The following is a 14,319-nucleotide window of genomic DNA, read 5'->3' as shown; positions in this document are numbered from 1 at the left end:
GTCAGGCTTGACAAAGCCCTGGCTGGGATGATTTAACTGGGAATTGGTCCTGCTTTGAGCAGGGGGTTGGACTAGATGACCTTCTGGGGTCCCTTCCAACCCTGATATTCTATGATTCTATGATTCAAGCACTATATAAATGCTGAGTATCAAAATGTAATCCGGAGGAATGTGTTACAGGAAGAAACACAAAATGAAAATACAAATATAATTTAGTGGGCAATTCATGGAACACTTTGAAACTCAACTAGGTTTGTTCCTTTTTGTCCATAAGAGGCAGAACTGTCCATAAGCTTCTCTTTCTTTTTGTCTTTCAGAAATCAGGATGCCTTCCAGCTGCTTCTATGTGGAATTTTTTGGAATTAACCCTTTACCTGCATTGTTCTCTGCCACCCTTCTGTAACTCTTAATTTCCTGATTGAAACAAACTTACTGTTTTTCTTTATTACTGTAGCAGAAAAGAGCCAAAAGATAAATATACTGTATCTGATCTCACTTGCACCAGTTTTATGCTGATGTAACTCTGTTGACTTTAGTGAAGTGATATCTGGTTTACACTGGTGTAAGTCGGAGGACACTCATTCCGAAAGCATATAGAAACTTTATATTGGGGTTTTTTTTTTATTTATTGGCATGAGAGCAGAATGCTGCTTCACTCTTGCATTTCCTGCCTCTCAATTCCAGAGGTTGGAGTTTACTACCCTGGAGTAGAGGGGGCATCCATTCTGCTCACCATCTGTTACTCCTTATCCAAAGCAACATCCCAGATCTTAATGGAAGTTCCCAAGTCTGATCCTGCTTTCAACTCTTCTCCAGGCCATATGTCAACTGTTCCTCCCAATAAAACATATGGATTAACACAACATAGCAGCAAGCCTTTTGCTTTATGTCTATAAGGTGTGCTATAATTTTTTAGTGTCTGCCTGTTTATGGTACAATATTTTTATAATGAAATCAATACAATAATACAAATTAGACAAAGTAATTTGAGAAAGATATACGAAAGTGAAAAGCTACCCTACCAAACAGCTTCCAGCAGGTCAGTCCAGTTGCCACCTGCACATCCCCTCACTTCCCAGCAGCTATTTCCTCCACCTCAATGGTTCAATTTAGATTAGCCCAGCAATTTGCCATCTATACAAAATATGGGTTATAATCTCCTGAATTTGGCTAATTTCTTTTTGGTAGCAAAATCTATTTAACTCACTGGATCTTGACCCATCTCCATTGTTGGGAGATCCATTTTTTTAATCTGAAATTTGTCCTGCCTTCAAATTTCTGTAATCTGGTGTACCTATATTTTAACCCCTACTTCTCTCTGGAGATATATATTTATATGTACCTACTAATTGGAGATTATTTTAGATTTGGTCTGGCACTTGCCTTCTGATTGCTGCTGTCTGGTTCTGCTATTGCCACAAGCTCAAACTAGTAAGCGGTAGTTACATGGAGGATGCACTGGGAGAAGCTGGTGGTGTTATTTTTTTCATAATAATTAGTTGTATTTCTGGAACCTGGGAATGAAACTAGGGCTAGAAGGTGGGATTCAGTGAGGAGCAGAGAATGGAGATCACAGCTTGTATCTTAATTTCTTCAACTGTTGTGGTTTTTGGAACTGGAAGGTCAAGGGTAAAGACAGAGGGTAAAATCCCGGCATTACAGAATGGCAAAACTCCTATTGACTTTAATGGGTCCAGGTTTTCACCCAGAGAGTTTTAGGACTTGTCATTAAACAATGCACCTGCTTTTTTATTCAATTGGGCACACCGCAGTGTCAGCACAACAAGCTCTCTTTGGATGCCTCAGCCTGCTAGACAGAAGATATATTTTTATATTTATTTAAAGTTAACTGAGCTGATTGCAGTTGGGACAGTTTCTTGCATTTGATCCTGTTCTCTTTAGCATCTGTGCTTGAGGAAAAAGGAGAGCACTTACCATACAGCATCTGTGGGAATCACACTCTTTTCAGAACAATCCTGTTTTGCACAGCACCTTTTTAAATGATTCAGTAACTGGAATGACACCCAAGGGTCTGTTCTCCAGAATTCACAATGCATCTTCTCATACCCCTGGTCACAGGGTGACACAGAAGCCAAGTCAGGAATGCAGCATTCTAACGGGGGAAGAGAAATGGAAAGGGACAAACTGGTTTATTCACTCAGGAATTGTTTTGCACCTTTCTCCTTCAGCTTTCCCATCAGCATTACCTACAGCATCTTGTGCTTTTCTCACCTTTACAAAGCTTGAAGATTCAGGCACATCCTGAGCAGGTATATGGCCTGGCGGATGGAACATGGGGCTGGGATCAGGATTCCTGCATTTATGACTCTGCTACCATGTTGTGTGACTGGGAGCTAGTTGCGCCCTCTGTGTCTTCGGATAGTGATCTGTCAATCAGTTAGTTAATACTTTATCACCACGATGTGAGGATCAATTAAAGTTTTGTAAACACGCAGTAGGTGTCATAAATATAAAGGGAAGGGTAACCACCTTTCTGTATACAGTGCTATAAAATCCCTCCTGGCCAGAGGCAAAATCCTTTCACCTGTAAAGGGTTAAGAAACTAAGGTAACCTCGCTGGCACCTGACCCAAAATGACCAATGAGGGGACAAGATACTTTCAAATCTGGAGGGGGGGAAAAGGCTTTTGTCTGTCTGTCTGTGTGATACCTTTGCCGGGAACAGATCAAGAATGCAAACCCTCCAACTCCTGTAAAGTTAGTAAGTAATCTAACTAGAAAATGCATTAGGTTTTTCTTTGTTTTGGCTTGTGAAATTCTCTGTGCTGGAGGAAATGTGTATTCCTGTTTTTGTGTCTTTTTGTAACTTAAGGTTTTGCCTAGAGGGATTCTCTATGTTTTGAATCTGACTGCCTGTAAGATTATCTTCCATTCTGATCTTACCGAGTTGTTCCTTTATCTTTTTTTTTTTGTTCTTCTAATAAATTTCTGATTTTTAAGAATCTGATTGGGTTTTTTGGGTGTTAAAAATCCAAAGCTGGTCTGTGCTCATCTTATTTATTCTCAAGCCTCCTCAGGAAAGGAGGTGTAAGGGTTTGGGGGGATATTTTGGGGAAATAGGAAGTGGTCCTTTCCCTGTTCTTTGTCTAAAACACTTGGTGGTGGCAGTGTTTTTCCTAATCCAAGGGCAAAGACTTTGTGCCTTGGGGAAGTTTTAACCTAAGCTGGTAGAAATAAGCTTACGGGGTCTTTCATGCGGGTCCCCACATCTGTATCCTAGAGTTCAGAGTGGGGAAGGAACCTTGAAAGTAGGCAATACAAAGTATTACTATTTCTCTGGTCACAATTTAATGTCTTTCCTGGCATACACCGTATTTACTAATAAGGAAGAATCTCTTTTTAAAGAAGTCACCTGCTACAGGACAGGCCCAGCAAAGAAAGTAACAGAACACCACTAGCCATCACCTTCAGCCCCCAACTGAAACCTCTCCAGCGCATCATCAAGGATCTACAACTTATCTTGGAGGATGATCCCTCACTCTCATAGACCTTGGGAGACAGGCCAGTCCTCGCTTACAGACAGCCCCCCAACCTGAAGCAAATACTCACCACCAACTACACACCACACAACAGATACACTAACCCAGGAACCAATCCCTCCAACAAACCCCGTTGCCAACTCTGTCCACATATCTATTCAAGGGACACCATCATAGGATCTAACCACATCAGCCACACCATCAGGGACTTGTTCACCTGCACATTTACCAATGTGATATATGCCATTATGTGCCAGCAATGCCCCTTTGCCATGTACATTGGCCAAACTGGACAGTCTCTACACAAAAGAATAAATGGACACAAATCCGACATAAAGAATTGTAATGTTCAAAAACCAGGAGGAGAGCCCTTCAATCTCCCTGGATACTCAATAACAGACTTAAAAGTGGCCGTTCTTCAACAATTTTTTTTTTTAAAACAGACTTCAATGAGAAACTGCAGAACTGGAATTAATTTGCAAACTTGACACCATCAAATTAGGCCTGAATAGAGACTGGGAGTGGCTGGGTCACTACAAAAAGTAATTTTCCCTCTGTTGATACTCACACCTTCCTGTCAACTGTTGGGAATGGGCCACATCCTTCCTGATTGAATTGGCTTTGTTAGCACTGATCCCCTACTTGGTAAATCAACTCCCATCTTTTCATGTGCTATATATTTATACTTGCCTACTGTATTTTTCACTCCATGCATCTGATGAAGTGGGTTATAGCCACGAAAGCTTATGCCCAAATAAATCGGTTAGTCTCTAAGGTGCCACAAGGACTCCTCATTGTTTTCTCTTTTAAAAGTGAATATTTACCATTTTCAGACTATAGTCTCCTGCAACATGACCCTAGTTTGAAGTATTCTGTTGGGATTTAAAGGCTATCCCGGTTTTGTAAATATGCCAGTTGTGAAGATTTTATATATTTAATAGCAAATAAAATAAATATCCTTAGATTTTCCAAATGTTGGCAGGTAACACTGTTTTCACTATTTGACATAGATACCATGTTTTTCCTTTTCAAAGTTTCTGATTATTGTGGTTATTTGCTTTGTCCTATCTCCATTCATTCGAAAACAATTTCCAGTTAGTAACATGGGAACAAAACATATGGGCCTTAATGACTGTAAAGTTATTTTGGTTCATCAATGAGGTTGAGAATAGGAGGGTAATGTGCTTTATGGGGAGAATTTCAGTCCCTAAAAGTGGAATGTTTACAGTGAAATCAAAATTTCTAGATAATCAGGGAGAATGTTCTTCTTTACATTTTATACATTCTTTATCATGCATAGAAAGAAATGTACAGAATACCTGATTTTCAATCTAAAAGGCCTGTCCTTGTTTTATTTGACTTTTGTTCATTCAATATCTTTGCCTATGATCTTGACTAGGGAGAATGTTGTTCCTTGTTTACATTATAAAGGACAGTTACGTTAGTTACCAATTTAGTCTCTAAGGTGCCACAAGTACTCCTTTTCTTTTTGCGAATACAGACTAACACGACTGTTACTCTGAAACCTGTCATTATAAAGAAGTTAGATTTTTATTTTTAATCACTTTTACAAGAATGTATTGCTCAGATAGAAATGCCTGCATATTGCTATCACATTTGCTGTGGGTGATCTATCCTGTGTTTCCTCCAAGGCTACTCCGCTTTTCGCTGCCATGTCTTGTCCAAACTCCTCTGGGAAAGGCAAACCAGACAGAAACATTGCATTTAAACAGGTTAAATTTTGCTGGGACCATATGGGAACACACATGCTGGGAATATATGTGTTATGCTATGCATAGATGCTATTAATTGAGGAAAGCACAATACAGTCAAGTAAAAGCACTAATAGCAGTAGTAATAACCAACTGTTGGGTAAATGGTGTCAAAGGTTTCCTCACAGTAGAAAAAATGGTTGCCTGTGGATAGTCTATTAGCTTTTATGGAGAAGTTGGCTTTAAAATGACCTTATTGTTAGAACACTTTAATAACACTTTAATCATAGAATCATAGAATCTCAGGGTTGGAAGGGACCTCAGGAGGTCATCTAGTCCAACCCCCTGCTCAAAGCAGGACCAATCCCCAATTAAATCATCCCATCATCATCACTTGATTATTTGCACAGAGGCTTGTAACGTTATGAATTCTTTTTATGAAATCCCTGTTATATAAACTAAAACTAGCATAAAATATGCTCCAGGCATTTTTCTTTTAAGATAAGGAGGATGATAACAGAAGGCAACATGAATTAGTCCATCAAGCCAGAGAATTTCATATTATATCGCTTTTTCTTACTCTTGGGTGTGTGATTTTTTGTTGCTGTTTTATATTTGAAGGGATAAAGTCTTTTTTTGGCAATTAACCTTTGAAGCACATTTTCATTATCCATATTTGATTTCATTACATTTGTAATTACCATACACTGTGTGGGTAGGGCTGAGGACTTTGTACATTTCTGAGTACTTCAGCAGTGAACTGCGAATGGCACATTCCATCAATGATCAAATTTTAGAGTAATACAATCTCAGTTCAAGGGCTTCTCAAGACTATTAGGTGTTGCATAGCATACCTCTGAATTAGTTTCTAACTGCTTTCTATTGTGCAGCATTTTTAAGATGTACTTCCTTGACACAGTTACTTAAAAGGACTCAGATGGAAAATAAATTTCAGATTAAGGATGACTTTCATTCTCCAGGAAATGTTCAAGGGGTGCTTTATCTGATCAAAAAACAAATCTTGTTATTCGTGGCAACTGCTAACTTGGTTGTACAATCTTGCCTCTAATTATGAAACTGTAAAATATTGTGCCAGAGTCCCTTTTGTCCTCTCTCTGAGTATGGAATGATATTTTTGGAACTGATGCAGGCACAATGATTTTTCAAATGAAAATGTTGTTAATTTTAATTTTATTTAAAAATCCTTTTTTTCTATACATTATTTTGCATAGTACAGTGAAAATAATAGAGTGTAGGCTAAGAGTTACAATAAGCAATAGCTCATGAGTAGAGATAGCAAATATCAAATGAAATTGTCCTGACATACAGTTCAGTGCCTATGAGGGGTCTGAATTAATATGGGATTTAATATTTTTCTTGTCAGCCACAACAAACTGCATAAATCTGTCATCAATGAGCCAATTTTACATAGCCCTGAAATTATTAGGAAGGGAAAAGTTATCCCACCAGAACAAATATATGAATGTTACTTGTTCCAAATATTGGCAGGAATAATTGAATTAAGTGGAAGAAATGCATAAACATCAGCTTCATGACTGGTCTTAAGACATAGCTCAACCTTATGGACAGGTCTTGAGCCCATTAAAGTCCATGCAACTACTCATTTGCTTAAATATATGTGCTTAAGTGCTTTGTTGAATCAGGCCAGAGTGTTCAGCACCTTGCAGAATCAAACCCATGGTCCATAAGCTAACTTCATGTCAGGTCATAGGCGGAAGCCCATCTCACAAAAAGATGGCTTAGGTGCTTAACTCCAGGAGAGTTTTTACAGTCGTGAACTCCAAACAGAGGGAGTCACTTCCTGTCAGATACTCAAAAGAAACCTGATAATGGTATTGGTCCATTACTAGATGAAAATAGTAGAATTATCAATAATAATTCAGAAAATACAGAAATATATTCAATAAATATTTCTGTTCTGTATTCAGGTAAGAAACAGATGCTACAGTCTTATGATATTGTGATAACACTCTTTCCATTCCACTAGTTGCTCTGGTTAAAGCAGAAGCTACTAAAGTCAGACATTTTAAAACCAGCAGGTCCTGATAACTTGCTTTCAAGATTTTAAAAGAGCTGGCTGAGGAGCTCACTCGACCATTAATGTTGATTTCCAATAAGTCTCGGTGCACTGGGGAAGTTCCAGAAGACTAGAAGAAAGCTAATGTTCTGCCAATTTTAAAAAAAGTTAAACAAGATGACCCAGGTCATTATAAGGCTAACAGTCTGACATTGATCCCAGGCAAGATAGTGGAGCAGCTGATTGTAGACTCGATTAATAGTGAACTAAAGGAGGGTAATGTAATTAGTGCAAATCAACATGGGTTTATGGAAAATCAATCCTATCAGCCTAACTTGATATCTTTTTTTGATAAAATTACAAATTTGGCTGATAAAGGTAAAAGTCTTCATGCAATATACTTAGACTTCTGTAAGATGTTTGACTTTGTACTGCACAATATTTTGATTAAAAAACTAGAATGATATACAGTAAACAAGGCACATTCTAAAGGGATTAAAAACCGATTAACTTAAGGGTCTCAAAATGTAATTGTAAATGGGAAATTATCATACAGCAGGTCTATTTCCAGTGGGGTACCATAGGGAATGGTTCTTGTCTCTATGCTATTGAACATTTTTATCAATGACCTGGAAGAAAACACAAAAACATCACTGATGAAGTTTGCAGATGACACAAACATTGGGGGAGTGGTAAATAATCAAAAGAACAAGTTACAAATTTAGAAAGATCTGGATCATTTGGAAAGCAAGGCTTAAGCAAACAATATGCATAAATGTATATATCTTGGGACAAAGAATGTAGGCCGTACTTACAGGATGGGGGAATCTATCTTGGGAAGCAGTGACTCTGAAAAAGATTTGGGGGCTGTGGTGGATAACCAGCTGAACATGATCTCGCAGTGTAACTCTGTGGCCAAAAGAGCTAATGCAATCCTAGGATTCATACACAAGGGAATCTCGAATAGGAGTAGATAGGTTATTTTATATCTGTATTTGGCACTGGTGCAACTGCTAATGGAATACTGTGTCCATTTCTGGTGTCCACAATTCAAGAAGGATATAGATAAATTGGAGAGGGTTCAGAGAAGAGCTATGAGAATGATGAAGGGATTGGAACACATACCTTATAGCGATAGAGTCAAAGAGATGAATTTATTTAGATTAAAGGGTGATTTGATTACAGCCTATAAGTAACTACCTGGGGAACAAATATTTAATAGTGGGCTCTTCAATCTAGGAGAGAAAAGGTATAGCATGATTCAATGGCTAGAAGTTGAAACTACGCAAATTCAAACTAGAAATAAGGAAAAACTTCTAACAGTGAAGGTAATTAACCATTGGCACAATTTACCAAGGGCTGTGGTGAATTCTCCATCACTCATCACTTTAAAATCAAGATCGGATGTTTTTCTTAAAGCTGCACTCTAGGAATTATTGTGTGGGATTTCTATGGCCTGTACACGAGGTCAGACTAGGTAATGTATGGCCTATACACGAGGTCAGACTAGGTAATCACAGTGTTCCCTTCTGGCCTTGGAATCTATGAATCTATCAAACTCCCTTTGTAGGACAGGTCTTAGGCCCCATCCCTCTTCTTGGCATTTTCTACTGGCTACCTTAGGTGACTTCCTGCTCAGGTTTCTGGCTTCTATTCCTATAGGCCTAGCTCTCCCCATACTTGGGGCTGTGCATTCCGCTAGGCAGCAGGGCACTAAACATTAGGTACTACAACACTGAGCCTAAGTCTCCATTGTGGATCTAATCTACAGTGGTTACTACAAGAAAAGTGGGAACATTTTTGTGGGACACCCCTTGCTGAACTCTTTGTAGCACATCACTGAAAGAAGGCCTGTAAATTGGTTAGTCTCTAAGGTGCCACAAGTACTCCTTTTCTTTTTGCGAATACAGACTAACACGGCTGTTACTCTGAAACCTGTAATTCACGGGGCACACATGATACCATATACTCATCATTTTGAAAATTGGTGCAATGGTATTTACTAGGTGGCAATCATACAGTTTGAAGTTTACAAAAAATAAAGATTTTTTCAATGAAACCTTGTACCAGCATTTCAGTTTATTATTATGTGCAGTGTGGTAATGTGGGCATGATTTTTTCCCCAGTGAATGGTAGGAAATTAGTAGCTATTCTGAGAGAAAGTGCTATAGCAAACTGCTGTGCAGAGTCAAATTATTAACATGGATTTGAATTGTTAAAAGACTTATTAATTCATATGCTTATCAAGGTTATGACTAAAGATTTTTCTTCACAAAATGTTTGATTTCACATGCTTGGAATAGTAATGATCCTATTTCTACATGAACTTTGAGAAATGGAGTCTAGGTGACTATTATAGCTTCATTATAAAAATATGCAGTATGTTTCCATATGGAAGGAAAAAACAGACCAACCTGATTTTCTGATGCAGTACAATAATTCTGTTGCTCTTAGCTGTAATTAATAATCATTTACTTTTCAATGAAGTATTCAAAATTGGGGACAGTTCCTCAGCTGATGTAAATTAACATGCATTAATAAAATCAATGTAGCTCTATTGATTTACACCAGCTATTTTAAAATACAGTAATTAATATTTAGCATTTTACATTTTCAAGGCATTTTACAAACATTAATAAGTCTCACAAAAAATCTAAGCAGTAGGTATTCTTAAAGGCTGCAAATCTTACCAGTCAGAAAAACTGCACAACTCACCTCTTTGACATACATTTCCTAAAATAAATAGATAATTAAAGTTATTAATATATTTAAAATCTGTATGGGACAGAGAAAATTAAGTTGTTTGTAAAGAAATATTGTGTGGTGCTTAGAGACCATAGCAGATGAGCACAATATAAAAATTTAGGACTAGATCCCCAATATGAAGAAGATGCAGCCAAACCAATTTACACCAGCTGAGGATCTGGATTTTACAACACTCGTTTTACAACTGTGAAAACCAAGGTACAAAGAGAGTAGGTGACTCATCTAGTAATTAATTTCTATGATTCTGATCATCATGTGTTTTCCTTTTTCCTTTTGCATCTTTTAAATAGATGATCATATTTTCAGCCATCATTATTTGTCCTTATTTCCCATTCACCTCCTGATAGGAGCCATGCAAAAGAAAAGCAGTGGCCCCTATGTGGCCTGACTGCCTTGTGTATCAGTTTGTGGTCTCCAGTCATTTTCAATTCTCCATTAAAAGAACCCCAAAACTTTTAAAAACTCCCAATCCAAAATTTTTTGAAAGTGACTATTTAGTGTGGGGTTGTATTCCTGGTTGTGCCGATGACTTGATGTAAGATCTTGAGCAAGTCATTTTGCCTCTCTAAGCCTGTGTTTCCCTTGCCACCCTTTGTCTATTTAGACTGTAAACTCTTTGGATGAGGACTGTCTTTCACTAGGTGTGTCATAAATATAAAGGGAAGGGTAACCACCTTTCTGTATACAGAACTAAAAAATCCCTCCTGGCCAGAGACAAAACCCTTTCACCTGTAAAGGGTTAAGAAGCTAAGATAACTTTGCTGGCACCTGACCAAAATGACCAATGAGGAGACAAGATACTTTCAAAGCTGGGGGGGTGGGAACAAAGGGTCTGTCTGTCTGTGTGATGCTTTTGCCGGGAACAGAACAGGAATGGAGTATTAGAACTTGTTAGTAAGTAATCTAGCTAGAAATGCATTAGATTTCCTTTTGTTTAAATGGGTGGTAAATAATCTGTGGTGAATGGAAAGTATATTTCTGTTTTTGTGTCTTTTTGTAACTTAAGGTTTTGCCTAGAGGGATTCTCTATGTTTTGAATCTGATTACCCTTTAAGGTATTTACCATCCTGATTTTACAGAGGTGATTCTTTTACATTTTCTTTAATTAAAATTCTTCTTTTAAGATCCTGCTTGCTTTTTCATTGTTCTTAAGATCCAAGGGTTTGGGTCTGTGTTCACCTGTACAAATTGGTGAGGATTTTTATCAAGCCTTCCCCAGGAAAGGGGGTGTAGGGCTTGGGGGGATATTTTGGGGGAAAGACGTCTCCAAGTGGGCTCTTTCCCTGTTCTTTGTTTAACACGCTTGGTGGTGGCAGTATAGGGTTCAAGGACAAGGCAAAGTTTGTACCTTGGGGAAGTTTTTAACCTAAGCTGGTAAGAATAAGCTTAGGGGGTCTTTCATGCAGGTCCCCACATCTGTACCCTAGAGTTCAGACTGGGGAAGGAACCTTGACAAGGTGTTTGTGTAATGCCTACTGGAATGGAATCTTGGTTGCAGCTCGAGCCACTAGCCGCTGCTGTATTACAAAAAATAAATAACAACAAGAAGCCACAAATCTTTGCTGAAAGAGCAGCCAGGCACATTGGGCAGAGAAGGAATAAGACACCTGAAGAGAGTCTAGGAAACCTTAAAAAATGGTGATAAATATTAACATGTATTCAAAAGTGTAGGGAAAGTGTTTTGAACATAACAGCCTTCCATCTCCTTCACCACACTGGTTGTTAAAAGGATTTTTGAAAGAAATGTATTTTAAAGTTGCTATACTCTAACAACAAAAGGGCAACTCAATTTTGGCATTAATAGGTTGCTAGTGCAAGCATCTGAGACATTATCAAGAGGCCACCAAAGTCAATGGAAGTCTTCAGTGGCCTCTTTATTAGCTCCCAAATATACAATATATACAAGAAGTGTGTGATGAATGTGTTACTGCATACCCAGTTGTGGCAGAGCGACACATTTGCCAGTGGTTCTCAAACCTTTGTACTGGTGACCCCTTTCACATAGCAAGCTTCTGAGTGTGACCCCCCTTATAAATTAAAAACACTTCTTTATTTATTTAATACCATTTATAAATGCTGGGTGCAAAGCAGGGCTTGGGGTTGAGGCTGACAGCTTGCACCCCACCCCATGTAATAAACTCACAACCCCCTGATGGGTCCCAACCCCTGGTTTGAGAACCCCTGTTCTATACTAACTGATGATGTCCCACTGTGAGAAACATGACCATATCCAAAAGCAAATGGGACAAAGTCAATATTTAAAAACATACTGTGTTAGAAAACACTTGCAGATCTCTTGAGTGTGCTCTCATTCTTACAACCCACTGAGCTGCAGTTCTTCATGTCTGTGCTTCTGACAAATATCAAGATTTGAAAGTAGATAAGATTTTGATCAAATGTGGTTCACTCTCAATTGTCGCCACAGGGATGTTCTGTGTAGCTTCCTAATTTAAATCCTGCTGCTGCTGAGGCTGTCAGCTAGTCAGCTCTATGATACTTTAGTCTAAAAATTATAGTTCACCATGGGAAGTCCCAGAATATGAAACGTCCAAACACAGGATGCTAATTAAGCAGAAATAACTAATGTATATTTTGTCAAATCATCTACTGGAAATAGTTCAAGCTACTTTGGCTTGGATTTTTATTCTGTGCAGCTAGCAAAAGTTATTTTTATAACTAAAAGCTGAAAACCACTTATTTTCTCTCTGAAAGGGTCACACAGAAATGACTTGGATTGAGTTGGGCAATGTTGAATAAAACTCATCAAGCAGGCCTTTGTGTTTGCTTCTCACTCCAGGTGTGGAACAATGGGCAGATGTAATCATTGTCATGCAAATGCAGAAGCAATCTTTTAAACGGAACACGGCAATATAAAGCTTGCAATTCAAATTTATTCGATTTAATTACATAGCCTACAACCAAAATAATTTTCTTTGGTTTGCTCAGAACTAAAGGCATAATCTGACCCTTATCAACAGGACAAGGCCTCTACAGGATTGGGGGTATCACGGTTATCAATTCATGCATGCCTTTCTGACTCATACTAGCTGAAGGCAAGGGAATGTGGACTTTTTACATGAGAAATTAAAGCAGAAAGTCACCTCTGTCTTACTATTAGTTCTTCAAAAGTCTGCAAGGGGCTTGTGCACTCCTGTGAAGTATTGAGTTCCCTGAACTTCCCCAACTTCAGTAGTCACTCACCTGACAGGAGTGTTCAGCAATTACTGGATGAGCTCTGAAGGAGCAGGCTTTTCTCTACAGCATTGATCAGATAAATATATGCCTCTCAAAATACAAAATGAAGGAAATTGGGTACTGACCTGCAGTTGTACATTACCTTGTTTAGGGCTGGGGACTCCATTTTGCTACACGTGAACCTGAAAAAGTCTGAGCTATTAGTCCTGGCTTCCTGTTTTGGGCCATCTCCTTTCTTTGTGACCCTGTCACAGGTGCTTTGAGCACTCTTAGGTGGTGTGGGTTTACTATATTCTGTTCTCCTGCACTACTGTGATTTTTGTACTGTAATAGGAACATGGTTGTTCTGGGTACAACTTGTCAAAAAACAGGGCAAAAACTTTGCAAAGGAAGTCTTGATTTTTTTTACGTTGACTAAATTTTTCTGGCCAGCCAGCCAGAGGCTTAGAAATACTTTTATGCACAATGTGCAATTAGCCTATGAAAATCTTTAAGTTCTTGACCTCAATGATATCTTGAGGCAGAGTCCAAAAAAGGATTGAATATATAGGTATTAAGAAATCTACAGTAACATTATATAAGATTGTGAAAATGCATCTAAACAAAAGCTTGGCAGGACACACCATCAGGTCTCAGGACATGAGCCAACCTCTAAGAGAAGGGGTTAGGAAGAGACCTCCCCTATGGGCAACTTAGCCCATAATTGCCTAGTTGAGTGTTTCTTGCACCTTCCTCTGAAGCATCTGGATACTTGCTACGGTCAGAGACGGGATATTGGACCAGATGGACCATCGGCCTGTTCCAGTACAAAGATTCAAGTAAGTTGTTCCTGGATTATTAGAAAATGGAGAACAAATATTTTGTAACCATTTAATGATTTTTCTCACCCTCTTCTAATTCATTTTTCACTGGGAAATATAATCTGATGGCAATTTTCTGAGCAGCTCTAATATGGAGTAGATTAAAGCACAAAGCAGAAGGCCCTGAGTCACAAAGTGTGGATGATAAGTAAACTTATTGACGTTTTCTTTAATGTAATGGGTTTTTCAATTTTTTAATGCAGTTAATGGAGTCCCAGCCTCTGGTTCATAGAATCATAGAATATCAGG

The 14,319-nt window shown here is 38.4% G+C and overlaps 1 protein-coding gene across 1 annotated transcript in view; it reads left to right on the top strand.

Annotated features, from left to right (window-relative positions):
* The window catches only part of TENT4A (terminal nucleotidyltransferase 4A), a 148,802-nt gene extending 147,618 nt beyond the window's left edge, over positions 1-1,184 (top strand). Inside the window, exon 13 of the mRNA XM_073332401.1 lies at positions 318-1,184. Within this exon, the coding sequence (XP_073188502.1) occupies positions 318-410 (93 nt within the window). The 3' untranslated portion in view covers positions 411-1,184. The remainder of the gene's footprint in view (positions 1-317) is intronic.
* Positions 1,185-14,319: the final 13,135 nt, after the last annotated feature.

This window comes from Lepidochelys kempii, chromosome 2 (assembly GCF_965140265.1).
Source record: "Lepidochelys kempii isolate rLepKem1 chromosome 2, rLepKem1.hap2, whole genome shotgun sequence".
In the NCBI taxonomy this organism is placed as follows: Eukaryota; Metazoa; Chordata; order Testudines; family Cheloniidae; genus Lepidochelys; species Lepidochelys kempii.
This window is presented reverse-complemented; position numbering and strand designations above follow the sequence as displayed.